The sequence below is a fragment of the Ahaetulla prasina genome, chromosome 2 (assembly GCF_028640845.1).
Source record: "Ahaetulla prasina isolate Xishuangbanna chromosome 2, ASM2864084v1, whole genome shotgun sequence".
Classification (NCBI taxonomy): Eukaryota; Metazoa; Chordata; class Lepidosauria; order Squamata; family Colubridae; genus Ahaetulla; species Ahaetulla prasina.
Genome location: NC_080540.1, coordinates 111,479,576 through 111,504,361, shown reverse-complemented (window position 1 = coordinate 111,504,361; position 24,786 = coordinate 111,479,576). Strand labels below are relative to the sequence as shown.

Here is a 24,786-nt window from a genome sequence, read left to right as displayed (position 1 = left end):
TCTCTTCATTTTACTTGACTATATTATTAATTCTCACATTTCACAGAAATAAACTTTCAAGAATCAAAAACACCTAGACTTTTATGTGTTTTTATTTCTGATTATCTGAATTGCTTCTTTCCAGAGTGATATTTCTAAGAGGAAGTTAACAAAAAGTGCCATATAGGTCATGCACTGTGTCTTTAACCCTGGCACTCGTGTCATCTAGATTTTTCATCGCTGAATGAATATGAGTTGGGGTGGTGGAGAGGGAAACAGAAATTGTTCACAGTCACAATCTCACTGCTTTGACAAGAAAATCAGAATTAATGTTTATAACCTATACAAGAAGAGGGAGAATTAGGCCGTATAGACTGAATTTGGTTAGCTTTCTAGAATGTTAAGTAAAAATTGAGCAATAGATGGAGAAATTAGAAAATCTGAAAACATTGTTAATAAGGTAATGGCTATTATTTAGTTCATCAGAAAGAATGAATGTATGATGAAATAAATGGAAATGCTGATGGGTACAAGTATACTTCTGCCCATTTTGTTATATAAAAGTGAGAGTTGTATGTTAGGGGAAATATAAAAATAGTTTTAATGCAATGAAAATGGGGTACTTTAAAATTTTATCTGATAAAACAAGAAGTGCATTTAAGACTGAATATAAAAAAAAAACTATGAAAAAAGTATATTAAAGTAGTTTAGTCATAGAGCCGTGAGGGCGCAGTGGTGAGAATGTAGCGGGCTAAGTCTGCCCACAGATCCCTTCTATCCTTTGGATGTCAGTAAAAAGAGGACCCAGATTGTTGGCAGCAATATGCTGACTCTGTAAACCACTTCGAGCAGGGGTGTCACGGCATCATCACGGCATCGTCACGGCATCGTCACGGCATCGTCACGGCATCGTCATTTGATGTATCACAACTTTTTTCCCCTTTGCTAAACTGGGCATGCACGTGGCCAGAGTGTGACGTATTCAGCTCACGGACCACAAGTTTGACAACCTGATTTAGAGAGAGCTGTAAAGCACTATGAAGCAGTATATAAGTCTAAATGCTATTACTATTGCTATATAGAGAAAATGAATGAGAATCAAATCTTAAATATTTGAAGAAAGGATTTTTTAAAAATTTATTTACATTTATATCCCGCCCTTCTCCGAAGACTCAGGGCGGCTTACAGTGTGTAAGGCAATAGTCTCATTCTATTTGTATATTTACAAAGTCAACTTATTGCCCCCCCAACAATCTGGGTCCTCATTTTACCTACCTTATAAAGGATGGAAGGCTGAGTCAACCTTGGACCTGGTGGGACTAGAACCTGCAGTAATTGCAGGCAGCTGTGTTTTAATAACAGGCTTCTTACAGCCTGAGCCACACCGCGGCCCCGGTTAAATGGAATTAGGTTAAATGGAAAGAAAGGTAAAGAAAGTTGAGGGTGGCAATCTTCAAAGAAAAGTCTGAAGTCTAAAATATAAAAGGTATTACATGAATCAGTGTATAGAATGGATATAGTGGAAGTAAGGAAGGTTGAAAGGGCAGCAAAGGTATGAATGAAGACAGAATTAGAGTTTGTCTGATTTTATCTTCTTCCTTTAAGTTCCTTTGCTTAATCATTTGTTTTTAACATACTTTGCGTATTACAATATTACTTATGTATATATTTACTTCTTTCAAATCAGAGAAATCAGGTCTGAGTAATGTGCTTGGTGATCCAAAATTTATGTCAGCAATTAATAGTAAAAAGGTAAATAGATTATGACCTTTTGCATCTAATTACAGGTATAGGATGTTAATTATAGCTATGGCATCATAACATTCAGTGCAACATAACTGAGGCTATTAGTAGGTTAAAATGCATAAATGTAACACTCTCAGAAAGAACTTCAGGAAACTTTCACTAAGCCAATTAGCAATTTTTAGGGCTTCTCAAACTACATTTGCATAATTATAATCAGCAAGATATGGCGTGGGAGGATTACCTGATGACCAAAAATGATAGAAAAAAAATTAAAATAAACTTAGAATACTAAGAAAACTTTGCTCTTCCCCTCCAAAACAAAACAAGCAAACAACAATAAATAAATGAACCCATCCTTCATTGTTTTGTTTATAACAAATTCAAATGAATTTTCAGCTTAAATCTTAAGAATTTCTTTACCTGAATCACTCTATTTTCAACATTTTATAGGAGAATCTAATATTCAAATATACCTACATCTTACAATAAATAATCATTTTTACTTTTTGTTGCAGAGAATGAATGTCAATGAATTATTAAATTGTTGTCACTAGGCATTCACACATGAACTTATTTCAGTAATTTACTTTTTCATCTATTTTTAAACACATCAATAAAATAATTTTAATAAAATATAATTAATAACTTAAACTAATTTTCTTTATATCTTGCTTTTAAGTTAATTGCACACATGTATTAAAATTCTATTTATTTGCTAATTTTGAATTTTAACATTTTTTTCTAAGTGTTATATATATAAAATGTTACATACAATGTGTTATATACAGTCTCCATTTATGTAACACATAGCTAAGAATCATTGCGTTGTTCTTTTTCTATGTTTTGCAGGTAGTAAAGTAACCAGCTACATTTACATCAGTGGGGGGAAAAGATTTAATTTTCTCCTTGACTCAGAATTATGGATGTAAAAGACAGAAGACACCGTTCTTTGACAAGAGGTAGATGTGGGAAGGAATGTCGCTATACAAGTTCTTCACTGGACAGTGAAGACTGCAGAGTACCTACTCAGAAGTCCTATAGTTCAAGTGAGACACTGAAGGCTTATGATCATGATACAAGAATGCATTATGGAAATCGAGTTACTGACCTAGTTCACAGAGAATCAGATGAATTTCCAAGACAAGGTATGTTATAGATTCTAAAATTTTGCCAATATTATTGCAGTAACTTTAAGTGACCATGTACTTACTTTGCACGTCCCTTTGGCAAATGTGTTTACTTGTGATTTAACATTACTGTACAAAATTCAGGTTCCATTGTGATGCTAAATTTTGAACATTTTGCTGAAATGTTTTCATCACCTGATATTTAATTTTACTTAAAAAAAAATAAAAGCTAAAATCCCACCTAATTATTTTAATTTTATATTTACGTTCTACTGTTTCACGGACATCTAGAGGTGTGCAATTAAATCAAGGACTGAAAATTCATTTACATGAATGTATAAATTGTTGTCCAACATACTTTACATTTCAAGAATTTCATTATAATGTATGAAGGATGTAGAAATTTTCTTTATTTTGCTTATAGTATGTTTCTACATTTCTTTAAGTGTTTATTCATTGTGATTTTATTTCTTAACCTTTAAATTTTTCAATTAATCAAATAAATATACTTCAGATTTATAACATTGCATTTAATATATTTATATCTATTATGCAGATTATGTAAATATTTGTAGGCTTGCATTGAGCTTCCTAGAATTCTTTTAAGTCATCTAATTCCTTTGTCAGATTGAACCAAGCCAGCTGTTTCTAGGATTTTCCCTAGCCCCAAATGAATCTCATACAATGAAATATTTTGAAAGATTACCTTACCAACAAAATGGATCCCATAGGCTTATCAGTCTTGCGAGAGAATATTTGTTCAGCACTGATTTAATTTAATCCAATTTATAGTTATATAAATGCACTTAATGCTTTATAAATACTTTTAATGTATCTGTATCATTGGTTCATATAATAATTAATCATATTTAATTGCTTTTATCGATACATTTATGAGATCATTGGTTTCATTTTTTTTTCTTTCCAAAATGTTAAAAACTGTGGAATTATAAATAGTAAACTAGTTTCTCAGGATATTCTCCAAGAAAAGTCAGAATGGTTTTAGTCTTACAAACAGTAATGCAAACTTGCTTAAACTCTGAAACACTGATTGGCCAAGGACTCAAGGAACGTTATAATTAAGTAGATATCTGTATTTGGATTTCCCACTGTTTGTTGTAGCCTCCACCTCACAACTATACACATAACATTACATCTGTAGCATTACTTTTAAGAACAATGTTATTTGAATAAAACATTGCCCTTTTCTCCCCAAAGTTTCAGACTACCCGTGTCTGGATCTCTTGGATTTTTAAAAGCTTCCTCCAACTTCCTTTTTCTTTCATGAAAGTAGCTTGAACTTGCCCACTGTATGAAATACTTACCTTTTACTGTTTGTAATATTTTAGTTTAGATATATGTTGATTGTGTGTGTGGGGGGGGACTCCAAAATGATCTAAAACAGACAATCGTAAATTAATTGAATAATAGGTATCTGCACTAGTGAAGATTTTGATTTTTTTTAATTTAAAGCTTTAGAATAATTTTATACTGTATACTAATTCATTCTGAGTTAATTCAGTAGTCTGATTTGTCACCATACAGATATGAATATGTGTTCAGACACATAGCCATAATTGAATGTCTCAGAGAATGTTTTGTTGTTATAAATAACCTTAATTGCTTTTTATAATTGTATTAAGTTTTATAGTTTTCAGTGCTCAGTATTCAGATGGGTGGCCATATAAATTTGTTTAATAATTTTTTTTTAACATTTAGGTTTAAAATACTTCTTCCTTCATTTCTTTCAGCTATTGCGCTGTTCAGTATTGCATGAAGTCTTACATTTACGACAACATGACAATTAGTTAGTGACACTTCAAATAATGACATTTAATAAAGATAAAAAATTAAGTTTTAAACAACAATCTTTTAAACCTTGACACATAGATGGTATAATATTTAAAATCAAGAAAATATACTTCCATAGCTCTGTTATGGAAAATTAGTAAAGTCTGAATTGAGAAATTTTCAGAATGTATAAATTTAAAAACATTGTAATTGAGATAGGTGAAAAGTAGACTGGGAAGAATGTTGGTAAAGAAGAAATAGCAAGCTATCTTTATTATTTTGTTTTCAAAATAGAAATGAACTATTTTCCGAACATAGTTGCTTCTTTAACATTTCAAAGAAGTCACAATACAAGCTTAATCTACTTTAATACTGAAATCCACTAGAGAGGGATTAATCTTTAAATTAAAAAAAAACCTTTTTGTTTCAGGTCTGTAACTTAATACTTTGTTAAGGTGAGAAGGGCAAAGATAAGAAAATGTAGGTACATTCATCAAGTAATACTTTCTAGAAATTTAGGAAAATTTAATCAGTGAATCAAATAACTGTTAAAATATGCTATATTAAGAATATAGTGAAGTACTTCACTATCAAGGATATGAAGTTCTGAGCTGAGCTACGTTTAACATTATGGGGATAAGGTTAGATGCAATAACATGAGAAATAAATGAGGTTACAAGATATACATTGAAACTCCGGAAGCATATTAGTAATTGTCTGATACGATTGCATTCAGTCCATACATAAAATATGAAACTCAAATCATTAGTCTTATATGTTATGTGATACTAATTATTCATGTAGGATTCTTTTTTCTACACAGGTCAACAAATCACAGTGAAGACACTTATCACTCGTGAGAATATGGTTTCTTAGATAACAAGGAAACATATGAGTTCAGTTAGGACCTTTTCCATTAATTCATTGGATCCTACTTTTTTGCCACTGTCTTGGTATTAGTATCTGGTTTTCTGTTATGATTAGGACAATTTGGAGGAAGAGAAAATAGGTTATTAATTATCTAGCAGTTCCAAAATTAAGACCCTCCCCCTTTAGAATGAAAATTTGAGAGGGATCACACTGAGTCCTATTTTGCCTGCTAATAGCAAACTTCAATGATACAGGTAAGGCTTTCTGTGAATAATCTTTGCTAACAGGGCAATGCTTGTACAACACTGATATATTTACCAAGGAAACTCATCCAGGATTGAGGTATTTTAACCCTACTCTTTTTTCCCCATTTGCAAAAGCCACTTCCTGGAACAAGGGGAATGTCTGTTCTAACCAAATTGTTCTTTGGGGGGGGGGGGTGGTACAGAAGCTGGTTGGAACTTTTGGTGGAACTGAGCATGAGAGTGATCCATAAACTAGATTGTAGCCAAGCAAGGGATATTTTGGGGATCATTTCATCACAAAGCTTAAGAATCTCTGATTTTACTTTCAATCGTTAGAAACATTAGAAACATTAGGAGCTATAGAAAAAGAGACTTGAAGGCTTCAAGGTCATCAGTTTGGATTGTTGCTGCCAAAGACCCAAATCTACCCCCCTTCAGTTGACCATTATCTAGTGTGATTTAGTTTTGAGCATTAGTTAATTAGATTCTTGTATATAGATAGCAATAATAAATTCATCTATACTTTGAACTCAATGAACTCTCCTGCTTATTTGCACCTCACATTGGCCTCCTTATGCTATTCAGCTAAATAAGCAATTAAAGAAATAACCCGGCCTATCAACCGTTGCTAGCTGGAGAAATTTGGAAAATGCCTTCTATTTTACAGTGATCCTAAAATTCTGGATGTGTTTGTATTTATTACTTCATGATAGAAAATTTATCCAAGTTATCATTCTTCCTTTTCACTGTTATTATGGAAAAAGATTGCTACTTACAATTAAATAGTTATATTGATGTATTAGAGTTCGTATCCCAAGAGTTGGAATCCTCCTCCTCCTCCTCCTCCATCATCATCATCATCATCATCATCATCATCATCATCATCATCATCATCATCATCATCATCATCTTCTTCTTCTTCTTCTTCTTCTTCTTCTTCTTCTTCTTCTTCTTCTTCTTCTTCTTCTTCTTCTTCTCCTCCTCCTCCTCCTCCTCCTCCTCCTCCTCCTCCTCCTCCTCCTCCTCCTCCTTTTTTGCTTTTCATTTCAATATACCGGTATTTGTATTAATTTCTGTTTTGACTATTTTCCTAGCCATTTTTTTGATGCTATCGTATCTTCAGTTATATATATATATATATATATATATATATATATATATATATATATATATATATATATATATATATATATATATATATATATATATATATATATATATATATATATATATATATATATATATATATATATATATATATATATATATATATATATATATATATATATATATATATATATATATATATATATATATATATATATATATATATATATATATATATATATATATATATATATATATATATATATATATAAAAGATGTATGCAGTGCTTTAGATGTGCAGAAATATTAATATTTTCCAATTGCATTTTATATGTGTTTGTGTATGTGTGAGTGCAATGGGATGATAGAATGAAGGCCTATGTGTATGTATAATATATAGATATACTGTATTTTTGCACCATAAGACGCACCTAGCTTTGGGGAGGAAAACAAGAAAAAATTCTGCCTCTACCTCCCAGCAATTTGCCTCCTTGTGTACTTGATTTAGACCACAACAGGCATTACTATAAAATTTGTTTGAATAAGCAAGTTAGCACTTTTTTGATGCTATCGTATCTTCAGTTATATATATATATATATATATAAAAAGATGTATGCAGTGCTTTAGATGTGCAGAAATATTAATATTTTCCAATTGCATTTTATATGTGTTTGTGTATGTGTGAGTGCAATGGGATGATAGAATGAAGGCCTATGTGTATGTATAATATATAGATATACTGTATTTTTTGCACCATAAGACGCACCTAGCTTTGGGGGAGGAAAACAAGAAAAAATTCTGCCTCTACCTCCCAGCAATTTGCCTCCTTGTGTACTTGATTTAGACCACAACAGGCATTACTATAAAATTTGTTTGAATAAGCAAGTTAGCACTTTTTTGATGCTATCGTATCATCATCATCATCATCATCATCTTTTTCTTCTTCTTCTTCTTCTTCTTCTTCTTCTTCTTCTTCTTCTTCTTCTTCTTCTTCTTCTTCTTCTCCTCCTCCTCCTCCTCCTCCTCCTCCTCCTCCTCCTCCTCCTCCTCCTCCTCCTTTTTTGCTTTTCATTTCAATATACCGGTATTTGTATTAATTTCTGTTTTGACTATTTTCCTAGCCATTTTTTAAAAAAAATTCTGCCTCTACCTCCCAGCAATTTGCCTCCTTGTACTAAACAGCAAACAGCCTGGTCAGCTTCAGCACAGCCTGATTAAGCACAAGTGGTGATTGGCGGTTGGATCGGCCTTCTGGAATACCACCAGTTAGCTGTTCCAGGCTGTGTCTTGACCGAAAATGGAATGCATGGAGGCTGAAAATGGGGATATGGAGGCCAAAAATGGGGCACACGGAGGCGATGATAGGTAGCCGCAATGGGCAGCGATGGCAGCAAAGGGTGGTGATGGCACGAATGGGTGGTGGAAATTCCCACAGTCTGGAACAGCTGATTGGTGGTATTCCAGAAGGCCAATCCAACTTCCAATCAACTGCTCATGCTAAATCAGGCTAGGCTGAAGCTGACCAGGCTGTTTGCTGCAAGGAGACAAATTGCTGGGAGACAGAGGCCAAAGGGTAGGGGCTGGGGAATGGGCCCCTACCCTTTGGCAACATTCACTCTAGAAGATGCACAGACATTTCTACCCACTCTTTTGGAGGAGAGAGTGCATCTTATAGACTGAACAATATGGTATATTTACCTGCATATACATATATGCACACATACACAAACACCTTCTATAATAGAATTGTTCCTTTAACTATCCCATCATGTGTGTGTGTGTGAGAGAGTGAGTGAGTGAGTGAGTGAACAAGAGAGAGAGAGAGAGAGAGAGAGATAAATTCAGCAATCTTATAGGACCTATCTGCATAGTGCTATTTTCTATGAATTCTAATATTAGCACTCTTTATTTTCATATGGAGAACACAATCCTAAACATATCTATTAAAAATAGCCTCCATTGATTTCTGTGAAATATATATATATATAAAAGATGTATGCAGTGCTTTAGATGTGCAGAAATATTAATATTTTCCAATTGCATTTTATATGTGTTTGTGTATGTGTGAGTGCAATGGGATGATAGAATGAAGGCCTATGTGTATGTATAATATATAGATATACTGTATTTTTTGCACCATAAGACGCACCTAGCTTTGGGGGAGGAAAACAAGAAAAAATTCTGCCTCTACCTCCCAGCAATTTGCCTCCTTGTGTACTTGATTTAGACCACAACAGGCATTACTATAAAATTTGTTTGAATAAGCAAGTTAGCACTTTTTTGATGCTATCGTATCTTCAGTTATATATATAAAAAGATGTATGCAGTGCTTTAGATGTGCAGAAATATTAATATTTTCCAATTGCATTTTATATGTGTTTGTGTATGTGTGAGTGCAATGGGATGATAGAATGAAGGCCTATGTGTATGTATAATATATAGATATACTGTATTTTTTGCACCATAAGACGCACCTAGCTTTGGGGGAGGAAAACAAGAAAAAAATTCTGCCTCTACCTCCCAGCAATTTGCCTCCTTGTACTAAACAGCAAACAGCCTGGTCAGCTTCAGCACAGCCTGATTAAGCACAAGTGGTGATTGGCGGTTGGATCGGCCTTCTGGAATACCACCAGTTAGCTGTTCCAGGCTGTGTCTTGACCGAAAATGGAATGCATGGAGGCTGAAAATGGGGATATGGAGGCCAAAAATGGGGCACACGGAGGCGATGATAGGTAGCCGCAATGGGCAGCGATGGCAGCAAAGGGTGGTGATGGCACGAATGGGTGGTGGAAATTCCCACAGTCTGGAACAGCTGATTGGTGGTATTCCAGAAGGCCAATCCAACTTCCAATCAACTGCTCATGCTAAATCAGGCTAGGCTGAAGCTGACCAGGCTGTTTGCTGCAAGGAGACAAATTGCTGGGAGACAGAGGCCAAAGGGTAGGGGCCGGGGAATGGGCCCCTACCCTTTGGCAACATTCACTCTAGAAGATGCACAGACATTTCTACCCACTCTTTTGGAGGAGAGAGTGCATCTTATAGACTGAACAATATGGTATATTTACCTGCATATACATATATGCACACATACACAAACACCTTCTATAATAGAATTGTTCCTTTAACTATCCCATCATGTGTGTGTGTGCGTGCGCGCGCGCACACGCATATATGTGTGTGCATAAATAGCACTATGCAGATAGGTCCTATAAGATTGCTCAATTTATCTCTCTCACACACACATACAAACACCTTCTATAATAGAATTGTTCCTTTAATCATCCCATCATGTGTGTGTGTGAGAGAGTGAGTGAGTGAGTGAACAAGAGAGGGAGAGAGAGAGAGATAAATTCAGCAATCTTATAGGACCTATCTGCATAGTGCTATTTTCTATGAATTCTAATATTAGCACTCTTTATTTTCATATGGAGAACACAATCCTAAACATATCTATTAAAAAATAGCCTCCATTGATTTCTGTGAAATATATATATATATATATATATATTTTCTGAGGTTTTTGCGGGTGTTCATATGTAGGTCTTTGGTTATTCGGATTTTCTCCCGCGTAAAATTGGAAGTGTCTTGGAGACGTTTCGATGAGGTCAGGCTGGTGTTTATAGCTTCGTGCTTCTAGGAGCAATGTGTGATCACAGCTGTTTTTTCATTTAACTGCTAGTGGGGGTTTGAACTGATTGGTTGGGAGCTTGGCCATGTTCTGATTGGGTGGAGGTGTGTTCTGATTGGTTGGGGGTTTGGCTGTGCGGTGGTTGGATGGTGGAGTTGGCTGTGCTTAACAGCCATCCAAAACAAATATAACCCCCACAAGCACATCCTAGATCTGACCAATCACTGCCTATCCAACACATACTTCATCTATAATGGACAAAAATACAAACAAACAGAAGGAGCACCCATGGGATCACCCCTCTCACCTGTCATTGCAAACCTCTATATGGAACACTTTGAAACCCAAGCTCTAGAAAAATCTGACCACAAACCCAAACTCTGGCTCAGATATGTAGATGACACCTTTATAATCTGGCCACACTGGGAAGAAAAACTGGACAACTTCCTCATACACCTCAATAGCCCCTAAAATACAATTCACCATAGAAACAGAAGCTAACAACCAACTTCCCTTCCTGGATGTTTTAGTCTACAGGAAATCCAATGGCTCCCTAGGACACACCATCTACCAGAAGAACACGCACACAAACTGCTATCTGCACGCACTCTAACACCACCAGTCAGCACAGATCAACTCCGTAGCCAAGACACTCATCTCCAGAACAAAACGCTTAGCTGACGACAACACCTAAAAACCGAACTACACACTCTCACTAACGTACTAACATCCAATGGATTCCAAAGAAATAAGATTACCAAACTAATCCATAAAGAAACCCCCACTAAAATCCAAGACAGAGAACAAGAAAACAGCAAAGCCCTCCTCCCATATATAAAAGGCATCACAGACAGAATCAGCAAGATCCTCCACAAACATAACATCAAGACAGCATTCTGCACAAACTGAAAAATATCCACCATCCTAAGAAACCCTAAAGACAAAATTGAGTTAGAAAATCAAGGAGTACATGTAATCCCATGCACCACCTGCAGCACCACATACATCAGACAAACCAACAGAAGAATAAGTGCACGCATTGAAGAACATAAGAACTCAGTCAGAAAAGAGGAACCAGCTTCTTCCCTGGTCCAGCACCTTAAAGCCACAGGACATAAAATTGACTTTAAAAATACCAGAACTATTGCCAAAACTGAACACTTTAACAACGGAATAATCTGAGAAGCCATCAAGATAGAAAAACACCCACTCAGCATGAATAAATGAGATGATACCTCCCACCTTCCAGCCATTTGGAAACCCGCCCTTATCGACAAACAAGTCCCTAACATGAAGAATGACGCAAGACCCACACTCACGAGTGCCACATAGCATGTCACCACCACACATCCACGCGGAAAGCAGACTCAAACCCACACTGATGATGAAGCACGACCTCAGACCAGAAGCCAGACTGCAGCTGCATCATTAGCCATTTCAAACCTGTCCTATCCATACATGCAGCAGACTGACACCCACCATGAAGATGTAGCATGACCACGAATGTGAAGCCAAACAACAGCTCACACACTCAAATCCCCCTGCAACTCAGACTAACCTGAGCATAACCAAGCCCCCCCAAACATAACACACCCCCAGCCAATCAGAGCACAGCCAACCCCACCATCCAACAAATGCTATACAATCAGGCCAGAAATGCACTAACAAGGGAGATAAGAGCAGCAAAATAATAAAATAGAAATCTAATAAAATAAAAAGAAGCTACTCTGAAAAGCTAAAGAATCAGTTTTCAGCAAATGAACCAGCAAACATGTGGAAAACTCTTAAAAATATCACCGGCTATGGAAAACCTCCTTCCCAGGCTGAAGGTAATCAACAACTGGCAGATGACCTGAATGAGTTTTACTGCAGGTTTGAAAGGAAACTACAGCCACCTATCTCCACAACCCCCATCTCAGACACACCAACAACAGCCAAGCCTCCTACAACTGACCCCATTTCATTGGGTTCACAACCCCTAGTGATCACAGAAAAGGAAGTGCAGGACCTATTTCACAGACAAAAGCCAGGAAAAGCTCCAGGCCCAGACAAGATAACTCCTTCTTGCTTAAAAGTCTGTGCTGACCAATTGGCCCCAATCTTCACCCATATTTTCAATAAATCACTAGAGATGTGTTATGTTCCTTCTTGCTTCAAACGCTCTACCATCATCCCAGTGCCGAAGAAGCCCACCATCAAGGAACTGAATGACTACAGACCAGTTGCTTTAACATCTGTAGTCATGAAAACCTTTGAAAGGCTAGTGCTTTCCTACCTGAAAACCATCACGGATCCGCTGTTAGACCCCTTGCAATTTGCATACCGAGCAAATAGATCAACAGATGATGCTGTTAATATGGCTCTGCACTACATCCTACAACATCTTGAGTCTCCAAAGACCTATGCAAGGGTCCTTTTTGTAGACTTTAGTTCAGCATTCAATACCATCATTCCAGACATTCTTCTAACTAAGCTAAACCAGCTACAGGTACCGGAACAGGCTTGTAAGTGGATCACAAGCTTCCTAACAAACAGGAAGCAGCAGGTGAAGCTAAGCAAGATCACATCAAATACCTGTACCAGGTATTTATACCAGGGGGCCCCCAAGGCTGTGTGCTCTCCCCACTTCTCTTCTCTCTGTATACCAATGACTGCATCTCCAATGATCCATCTGTTAAGCTACTGAAGTTTGCAGATGACACAACAGTGATTGGTCTCATTCGAGACAATGACGAATCCGCATATAGACAAGAGGTCAAACGACTAGCCTTGTGGTGCAACCAAAACAATCTGGAACTGAACACACTCAAAACCGTAGAAATGGTGGTAGACTTTAGGAGAAACCCTTCCATACTTCCACCTCTCACAATACTTGACAACACAGTATCAACAGTAGAAACCTTCAAATTTCTGGGTTCTATCATATCGCAAGATCTCAAATGGACAGCTAACATCAAAAACATCATTAAAAAAGGACAACAAAGAATGTTCTTTCTGCGCCAACTCAGTAAGCTCAAACTGCCCAAGGAGCTGCTGATCCAATTCTACAGAGGAATTATTGAGTCTGTCATTTGCACCTCTATAACTGTCTGGTTCAGTTCTGCAACCCAACAAGAAAAACACAGACTTCAGAGGATAATTAGAACTGCAGAAAAAATAATTGCTACCAACCTGCCTTCCATTGAGGACCTGTATACTGCACGAATCAAGAAGAGGGCCGTGAAAATATTTGCAGATCCCTCACATCCTGGACATAAACTGTTTCAACTCCTACCCTCAAAACGACGCTATAGAGCACTGCACACCAGAACAACTAGACACAAGAACAGTTTTTCCCCGAAGGCCATCACTCTGCTAAACAAATAATTCCCTCGGGGGCGTGGCCATGACCGTGGTGGGGTGAGGACCTTTCCTTCACTTCACAGGGCTTATTAATGAAGATTTATGAGGATTTCCATGTTTGGAATGCACCGTTACGGATGAAAGTCAATAAATCGTGAAGTGAAAGTGTTAACAGCCCAGCAGACTGAATTTAAAACCGGTAGGTCATCTGAAACTGTTTGAATTATGGAGTTTTTATAGCGTGGGGGTGACCAGCCGGCCGGCAGACACGATTGAGTTTGGAATAAATTGCTGTTTTTCGCTTTTGCTATTACAAACATCATGTTCTGTGCTTTACTGCTGAGGCCAAGGTGTGAATATTAAAGACTGAATTTGTTAATGAGAAGAGTTTAATTGAAGATTAAATTGATCTTTTGTGTGGGAAAACTTGACCGGAGCAGCAGGATTTTACTGGGCATTGTCTTCCAACGGACTATTTTTTTTAAAGAGGAAATTAACAGCTTGTTTATGCGCTTTTATGATCACAGATAACAAAAGGAAAGAATTTTTCTCCGAAGTTTAAGTTGGAATGAAGCGGTAAATTTTTTTTCTTTTTCCTTTGCTGACGTGGAGAAAAAATGGCGCTGATTATTGTTTGAAAGCTGTGAAGTTATCTGTGCTCTCTGTGGAGTGACTATGAATCACAAGCTGTTGAGAGATAAACTTTCGAGTGCAAAATAAGCCGCTTCGGCTTCAAATAAAAAATTGCTGTCCTTTGATCTTCATTAAGACCCTCTGCAAAAGTGGTTTGAAATACTAGTTTGAAAACTTTTTAAAATGACTCAACAACCTTCAGAAATGCAGCAAGTTGCTGCGGCTTTAAACAAAATTGGGGAAAAAATAGCAGGATTATCGGAGCGTATGGATAATTTGACATTGGAAATGAAAAAATGAAACAAGAAATGAATGAAAATTTTGCAAAGCAAACAGTGGAAATGACAATTATTAAAGATGAACTTGAGCAGATTCATGTACATGAGGCAAAAGTGGATCGGCAAATTGGTGAAATATTTTACAAAAATGAGCAGCAAGACAAGAGAATTTGTCTCCTAGAAGAAGAGATGAGGAAATATAATTTGGTTATTCGAGGGATTCAAGAAGAAAAGGTAGATAATTTGAAACAGCGGTTTTTAAAATGGATTAATGATCTCAACACGCAAATTACGTTTACAATAGCAGATCTGGCAAGTGTTTTTAGAATTGGATATAGAAGGCAAAATGGTTCCAACAGGAATGTGCTTGTCAGGTTTGCAAATCTTGGTGATAAGCTGGAAGTTATGGCCAAGGTGAGAGAGATGGGAGATGCTTTGAAGTTTCAAGGGAAGACTATTCAAGTCTTCCCAGATATATCAAGAGAAGAAAGGGCATGGAGATTTTTTTTAAAACCAATTACAAAGGTTTTGAGAGATAACGGAATTAAATATAATTGGAGGCCACCACAACAATTGAATTTTTTTTATAAAGGAAGGATGCGTACAATTACCCTGGACATAGATGCAATACTATATTTACAGGAGCTTGGACTGATCAAGGAGGAGGATTTAACGGAGATAAAAGATCAAATGCTTAAGATGGGTGGAATACATGTGGAAACATCAACTCCAGAAGAAGAAAAAGGGGCTACTGGGGGGCAAGACCCTAAAGGGTTAAAGAGGAAGGAAATCTCACCTGTGTTGGTCGAACAGAAGAAAAGTCGTGAAGATACAGTAGGAGAAGAAGCAGATAAGAGTCTTGGAAAATACGAAGCTGAATGCGGGAGAGAGCTACCACTTTCTTTTTTCTTGAGTGATGAATTTAAATAGACAGCCCGAAAGAAGTGACCCGGACATTGGCACGTCCCCTCTCCCCCATTCTCTTTATAGAGGTGAAACCGATGAGGATGTGGGGGAAGAAGATTGTTTGTTTTTTATTGTTTGTTTTGTCTTTTGTCTTTTTTTGTTTTTTTATGTTAAATGTCTGTTATATGGGAGTTTAATGTTGGGTTTTGGGCACAGAAAGGAAGAGGCGGGGCTAGGATTGAAAAATTTACAGTTTAAATGGGAGTCATAAAAATAATGTCATGGAATGTGAAGGGTACAGGGAATCAGATTAAAAGAAGAAGATTGGAATTTAAGATTAAAAGAGATTTACCAGATATTTTATTTTTACAAGAAACCCATCAGAAATCTGAAGATTCAAATAGAATGTATATAAAAGGTATGCAAATATATGAAAAAGCATTTGGAACTTCAAAAGCCAGAGGAGTTGCAACATTGATATCAGATAGGGTGTATTTTGAAAAACATCAGGTAATTTTGGATGAGGATGGAAGATATGTAATAATTGTGGGAAATCTTAATGAGGAAAAAGTGACACTTGTTAATTTATATTTACCGAATGAGAAACAAAGAGAATTTCTTGAAAAAATAACAAAATTTTGGAGAATGAAAATGTAGGGAAAATAATTGTGGCTGGGGATTTTAACTTAATCAGAGATAAAATAGATAGTACTAACCCCACTCGTTGTGGAGGAGCAAATAAAATGGGGATTTTAAATCAGTGGATGCTCCGAAACGGTGTAGTGGATGTGTGGAGGGAGGTTAAAGGAACTGAAAGAGTATACACTTTTTTCTCTAAGATATATAATACATATTCCAGAATTGATTATATTTTTCTCTCTAAAGATTTGCTGAACAATGTGGATAAGGTAGAGGTGGGAATTTTAAAGATTCTGATCATGCAGAAGTTATGGTGGATTTAGATTTTAATTTTGAGAAAAAGAAGTTATTGGAGATATGAGGAGAAACTGAATAAAATGAAAAGGATAAAAATGGATACTTAAAAATTGGAGGAAAGTTGGAGATTAAATGATAACGGGGAGGTTAAATTTGAAATTGTTTGGGATGCGATGAAAGCGGTGTTTAGAGGGGAGAGTATTAAATTATCAAGTAGGAAATATAAAAATTATAAAAATAAAATGGAAAGAGATAAAAATCAGATTAAAGAATTGGAAAATCAATTTTTGCTTACTAAAGAAAAAAAATTCTTCAGGAGCTTAATATGTTAAGAAATAAAATGATAGAAGAGGATACAGAGTTGGTAAAAAGAAATTTGAGATATTTAAATAGGAATTTTTTTGAATTTAGTAACAGAAACTCCAAGTTATTGGTAAAGATGGCGAAAAATAAAAGAGAGAAGAGAGAAATTGGAGCTTTGATAGATGACAGAGGTATAAGATGTTACAAAAAATTAGAGAAATGTGAAGTGGTTAGAAACTTTTTTCAGAATCTATATTCAAAGAAACCAGTTAATCGGGGAAAATTGCAAAGTTATTTAGAAAAATATGTGGTGAAAATTGATCAAACATATAAGGAATCGATGGAAGAAGATATAACACAAGATGAGATTAATGGAGTTATACAAAAAATAAAATTAGGGAAAACTCCAGGTGAGGACGGATTACCTGTTGAGTTTTATAAAGAATTTAAAGAATTAATAATACCAAGATTGCAAAAATTATTTAATGGAATATTACGTGGTGGAGAAGTACCTTCGTCATGGAATAGAACGGTGATATCCCTAATTCCTAAGCCAGATAAAGATTTAGAAAGGATTGAGTCCTATCGGCCCATTTCTTTAATTAATCAGGATGCAAAGATATTTACTGCTATTATAAGTAATAGATTAAATAGATTTATAGATAGATATATAAGTTACAACCAAGTAGGTTTTGTGAAGGGCAGATATATGAGTGATATTGTTAGAAGAGTATTAAATATTATAGATGTAGCTGAACATAATGGTGATAAAATTGGTATAGTATCATTGGATATTTTTAAAGCTTTTGATTCTGTACAATGGGAAGCTATTAAAGTAATTGTGGAGGCTTTAGGCTTTGGTAACAAGTTTATACATGTTATTTCAAAATTGTATCAAAAAAGTAGTGCAAGAGTGAAGGTGAATGGAATATTAACTGAAGAGATAAAATTAGAAGCGGGTACGAGACAAGGATGTCCTTTGTCCCCAACATTATTTTTATTGGCTATGGAAATCTTGACAAAAATGATAGAAAAAGATGAAGAATTAGAAGGATATAAGGGATATAAGATAAATTTGTATGCGGATGATACTTTAATTATTTTGAAAAATATAGAGAAAGACCTGAAAAAGATAAATAAGCATTTGAAAGAATTTGAGGAAATGACAGGTCTGAAAGTAAATTGGTCAAAATCAGAATTATTGATGGATAGTAATGGTAATGAGCGCGAGAATATGCAAGAGCAATTTGGGATAAGGATTAAAAATACATTGAAATATTTGGGTATAATGCTTTCACTCAAGGTTAAAGAACTGAAAAAACTTAATTATGATGTGGTGATGAATGAAATTGAGAAGAAGATAGATAAATATAAAATGTTAAAGTTGTCTTGGTTTGGTAGAATTGCAATGTGTAAGATGATGTTGCTGCCCAAGTTTAATTTTTTATTCGAGATGCTACTGTTAAAATTGACAGAGAAAGATATTGAAGGATATCAGAAAAAATTGGACAAATTTTGCAATGGTGGGAAAAGACCTAGATTAGTGAAGAAAATGTGGTATCAAAATCAAAAGGAAGGTGGATTAGGAATCCCCAAATTATTTAATTATTACTGTGCATATGGTATCCGGATAGTGGTAAAAATACTTAAAGGTGAAGATAATCATTGGAGAGATTTAGAGTTAAGGGATATAGAGAAATTTGGATCAAGGTGGTTTTTAGATAAAGCAAACTCAAAATGTGTAATTAGAAGTTATTGGTTAAAGGGATTAAGTAAAATGTGGAATAAATTTGTTAAAATTTTAATTCCGGATATAATCTTTTTGGGGAAGACAATTGGAAATTGGCCGATTAAAAATAATATAAGACATAATGAAGTGATTAAAGATGAAAATATAGAAACTATTATAGATTGGTTAAAAGTTTTAGAAAATGAAAGGAGGAACAAAGAAATTATTGAAAAATTAGGGTTAAGCTGGTTTGAAAAAATACAGATAGAAAATGGACAAAAAATTAAGGAAAACTATTCGATAAATAGATGTGAAACTGAATTTGAATATTTAGTATCTCGGATTATGAAAGATGAAATTGGGCTAAAGGGACTCGTTAGTAGGGTTTATAAGATTATAAACTCTGATGAAAACTACAAAGAGTGATGAGGATAAAATTGGGAAAAAGATCTTAATATTGAAATACCAGAGTCAGATTGGAATGTGAATTGGAATAGTAGAATTATGAGGACTTTATCTATAAGGATTAAAGAGCATAATTACAAAGTTGTTTGAAATGGTATTTGACTCCAGTAAGATTGTCACAAATGGATAAAAAAATTAGTAAAAAATGTTGGAGATGTGATATGGAATTGGGGACTTATGAACATATGTGGTATAAATGTGATAAGGTTAAAAAGTTTTGGCAACAATTGGAGAAAATGATATTTGAAATGATGGGGAAAGTAATAATATTGAGAGTGGAAACTATATTATTGTTGGTAATTAAGGAAATAGAATTAACAAAATATGAAAAAGAATTGATTAGAATTATGATTATAATAGGTAGAATTATAATAGCTAGATATTGGAAACTAGATGTGATTTTTAGAATAGAAGAGTGGAATTCTGAAATGTGGAAATTAGCTTTAAATGATAAAATGACATGTGATATTAAAATTAGAAGTGGTGTGTATAAAGAAGATATTTTCTGGAAGATTTGGAAACCATTCGTGGACTATGCGCTTGGAAAATTGGATGCCTCGGTACCTGTACCTCGAGAACGTGGATTTTGGCAATCATGAGGACATATCCGAAGACCCAAATCTTCCTTTTTTTTATGTATAGCACAAGGGTGGAATAATGTATTTTTTTTCTCTTTCTTTTCTTTGTTTGTAATGTTAGAAAAAAATAATAAATAAAAAAAACAAAAAAATAATAATTCCCTCAACACTGTCAGACTATTTACTGAATCTGCACTACTATTAATCGTTTCATAGTTCCCATCACCAATCTCTTTCCACTTATGACTGTATGACTATAACTTGTTGCTGGCAATCCTTATGATTTATATTGATATATTGACCATCAATTGTGTTGTAAATGTTGTACCTTGATGAACGTATCTTTTCTTTTATGTACACTGAGAGCATATGCACCAAGATAAATTCCTTGTGTGTCCAATCACACTTGGCTAATAGAATAAAAATTCTATTCTATTCTATTCTATTCTATATATATATATATATATATATATATATATATATATATATATATATATATATATATATATATATATATTTTTAACAAGCAGCTTACAGAATATATTGAAATATATGTGAATTTTGATCCTGGAAGCCTATTGCATACTGCAATTTTATAGTATATAGATTTTATATATATATATATTTTTAACAAGCAGCTTACAGAATATATTGAAATATATGTGAATTTTGATCCTGGAAGCCTATTGCATACTGCAATTTTATAGTATATAGATTTTATATATTATTTTGGCATTGTAACAACTTGTATATTCCCCCTTCCCTATCTCTCAGCTCCACTGTGGCAACACTGAAGCCTCAAAATGGCCTCTGTCAGGTCACTTCAGGGTTGACATACTTTGAATTGAATTAATAATCAGAGGAGAAGGCAAAGAAGAGAAAATTAAGATATTGAATATATTAAAACAACGTGAAGAATAAGTGAAGAACATTTTTTAAAAAAGAATTATCTATTAGCTTGGGGAAAACAAATTAACAGGATTGCTAGATTGTTAATCGTCTCTCAGCAATAGTGATTGTAAGAAATTTGGCAACCCTTCTGGAGATATTTACTGAGCTGTCAGCTAAAATAAAGTTACTGATCTCTTCATCTGATCTTGCACGAATGTGAGTCAGAAAAGTAATTGTTAATTCAATGCACCACCTCTTGTAAAGAAGGGAATTGGAAAATTATATGTGTAACAACTTCTATTTCCTCTTGGGGCAAAAGCAAAGCCATTCTTGGACTGGAACATTTTGAAATCTTCCTTAAAATAGAAGTAAAGCAAAACATTAAATCAGAGATGACAAAATGCTTTCAAAGTATTTTCATGAGATAACATTTTCCCAACTATTATCCAGGCTCTAGCATGTTTGTTTGTAATGTTAGAAAAATAATAATTCCCTCAACACTGTCAGACTATTTACTGAATCTGCACTACTATTAATCGTTTCATAGTTCCCATCACCAATCTCTTTCCACTTATGACTGTATGACTATAACTTGTTGCTGGCAATCCTTATGATTTATATTGATATATTGACCATCAATTGTGTTGTAAATGTTGTACCTTGATGAACGTATCTTTTCTTTTATGTACACTGAGAGCATATGCACCAAGATAAATTCCTTGTGTGTCCAATCACACTTGGCTAATAGAATAAAAATTCTATTCTATTCTATTCTATTCAACCAGAGCACAGCCAAACCCCCAACCAATCAGAACATGACCAAGCTCCCAACCAATCAGTTCAAACCCGCACTAGCAGTTAAAAGGAAGAAACAGCTGTGATCACACAATGCTCCTAGAAGCACGAAGCTGTAAACACCAGCCTGAAGATGACGAATGAGACTTCGTCGAAACGTCTCCAAGACACTTCCAATTTTACATGGGAGAAAACACGAATAACCAAAGACAGACAGAAACACACACACATAATGTCATAGTTACCTGATTGTTTTGGAAAAGGCAAAAATATATATATATATATATATATATATATATATATATATATATATATATATATATATATATTTTTAACAAGCAGCTTACAGAATATATTGAAATATATGTGAATTTTGATCCTGGAAGCCTATTGCATACTGCAATTTTATAGTATATAGATTTTATATATTATTTTGGCATTGTAACAACTTGTATATTCCCCCTTCCCTATCTCTCAGCTCCACTGTGGCAACACTGAAGCCTCAAAATGGCCTCTGTCAGGTCACTTCAGGGTTGACATACTTTGAATTGAATTAATAATCAGAGGAGAAGGCAAAGAAGAGAAAATTAAGATATTGAATATATTAAAACAACGTGAAGAATAAGTGAAGAACATTTTTTAAAAAAGAATTATCTATTAGCTTGGGGAAAACAAATTAACAGGATTGCTAGATTGTTAATCGTCTCTCAGCAATAGTGATTGTAAGAAATTTGGCAACCCTTCTGGAGATATTTACTGAGCTGTCAGCTAAAATAAAGTTACTGATCTCTTCATCTGATCTTGCACGAATGTGAGTCAGAAAAGTAATTGTTAATTCAATGCACCACCTCTTGTAAAGAAGGGAATTGGAAAATTATATGTGTAACAACTTCTATTTCCTCTTGGGGCAAAAGCAAAGCCATTCTTGGACTGGAACATTTTGAAATCTTTCCTTAAAATAGAAGTAAAGCAAAACATTAAATCAGAGATGACAAAAATGCTTTCAAAGTATTTTTCATGAGATAACATTTTCCCAACTATTATCCAGGCTCTAGCATGTTTGTTTGTTGTATATATGTACTCCATGTATATGTATGCACACTCACACACACACATAATGTCATAGTTACCTGATTGTTTTGGAAAAGGCAAAAATATATACGTCTTAATTATTGGCCACTCAAACATAAATATAAATTAATATAACAAACATTGCAAACTAGTAAGTTGATAAACATATTAGCACCAGTAAAATCATTAAACTTTTACTCATATCAGTTTAATGTTTCTAATTTGCGACATAGATGAATTAGATCATAAATGAAACTTCAATATTTCTGTGGTAGAGTAAAAAAGTGTCTCTGCTTTACCTAATGAATACACATTTTTGTTTTCTACCCTGATTTCCATATTTTTAAATCACATTTATCCCAAACTTTGATTCTATGTTTGAGTCTGTGTACATGTACTCTCATGCATGCAATTAAATATGTGCTCTCATATTAGCTTTCTTGCCAAATTCTTGTTTAAAAAAACATTGTAAATGCATACATTATCACCATGATCTGCTTCAAGCTCTGAATTCATTAAGTAGATTGTTAATAAAATGCAGAATGATATATCACAATTTTAATGCTCTGTCTCCCAAAGTTAATGAAGAGTTATAATTTTCTAGATGACAAATTAAAAGGAGGTTAAAATGGTGGATAAGATTGCCTAGAGATTTAGCAACATTCTAATTAAAATAAAGGGCATTAAAGCGAATTAAAATCTTGATTTGGGAGGGATTAAAAAGTATGAGGAATATGTGGCTTATTATTGCTAGAGGCCAAAATTTGTGTATAAATAGGAAAGATATTGTAAACCTCACTGAAGCTTTTTTTTTTTTAAAAAAAAGATCTTAATAATATTGTGTAGAAAACCAAATGTTTTCTCATTATTTGTCACTGAAATCTTCATCAACACAATAGGTTACATTTCAGTTTTATTAGAAACATGGCTGTAATTCATTTCCCCCCCCCCCAAAACTCTGATAAAAAGTAGAGATCTATTCTATCTCCGACATTCAAAATATTTATAAATACACTTTATTATAAAATTGTTTTGTGTGGTAATCTTTATGTTTGATAATACAAAATATTATCAAAATATATTCGACTTTGGATTATTCTTTCTTTCTTTCTTTCTTTCTTTCTTTCTTTCTTTCTTTCTTTCTTTCTTTCTTTCTTTTGCAGTTCCCAAGCAATTCCCATGGATTTTACCGATGAACAAATTATATTGTTTATATATAATCTAATATTGCATTTCCATTTACATAAATCCCACACAAATACACACCAAAACAGGACAATCAAGACTCCATTGAGACCTTTTCCAAGCGGGCAATAATTTAGAACTTTTCTACCTGCTAGAATATTAAATCCAAATTTCAACAAATGATTTATTTTGACACATAATTATTGAGCATTTTAGGCAGGTGGCATTTTAGAAGCTTTAAAATAATCTGTAAAGATCAATTAACCAAAAATATCTACCTCCCACCCAAATTAAAACAACTTTCCTCACTGTCAGGCCTAAACCAAAAGATGATGTAGCAAAATCCAATCAACTCCAATCCTTTATTTCCTTAAATGGACAGAATCTTGCCAAATTAAAGCTATAATTCTCTTCCCTAATAATCATTGTGTCCTTCCTGAGAAAGCTGTGTGCTGCCAAGACTCCCTTTCACTGTTTTTCCATGTACACATTTCATTGCACTTACCACTTTGAAATTCAGGTTATCCCAAAATGTTATGAGATTCAGGATCAAGTTCAAACCTCATTTTCTGTAGCTATTCTAGGCAGCTTGGTACATGTGACAGGATATATCAACTGGGCACTATCTGCAATATGTCTTTCTTCTTCTCCTGTACTCTAATATGTGCGGGCTGTGAAAATAACAGGTACACAACTTTTCACATAGACTGAAACTGTAGCATAATAAGCACCAAAGAAAATGAAAATGTGGCCAGCTAGCTAGGCTTGGACCTTTGGAGAATGATGATGGCAAGTGATGGATTAGGCAGCTTTGGCTGCTGAAAGTTTGACTCTTTCAGAATGACAAGAAGAAAGTTACTGAACAAGTTGGTTTCAAGGTTAAAACCCATTCCAATGAGAAACTGCTATTTGACACAGGATTCGAGCAAAGCAGCACACTGGAGGAAGGTACTGGGAAGATACCTTCTCATTCAAGGTACTGGAAAGAAGACTTCTCACTACACAAGAAGCAGATAAGATCTGATTGGAAGTCTGCCAATTTGAAGTCTGCAAACACCTGGGAAAGACCTAACAGAATGACTAGTGCCTGATAATTAGAAGTCATCCAAAAAGTGCTATAACTTTCTGGTAATGAGGTTGGGCAGTGAAATCGGGTCAAGTAGAGCTCTCTTAAAGCCCT

The 24,786-nt window shown here is 34.5% G+C and overlaps 1 protein-coding gene across 1 annotated transcript in view; it reads left to right on the top strand.

The window, feature by feature from the left end:
• The first annotated feature begins 2,644 nt into the window (after nucleotides 1–2,644).
• TENM2 (teneurin transmembrane protein 2) overlaps nucleotides 2,645–24,786 on the top strand; it is a 970,061-nt gene continuing 947,919 nt past the window's right edge. The window contains exon 1 of the mRNA XM_058167878.1: nucleotides 2,645–2,870. Within this exon, the coding sequence (XP_058023861.1) occupies nucleotides 2,645–2,870 (226 nt within the window). The remainder of the gene's footprint in view (nucleotides 2,871–24,786) is intronic.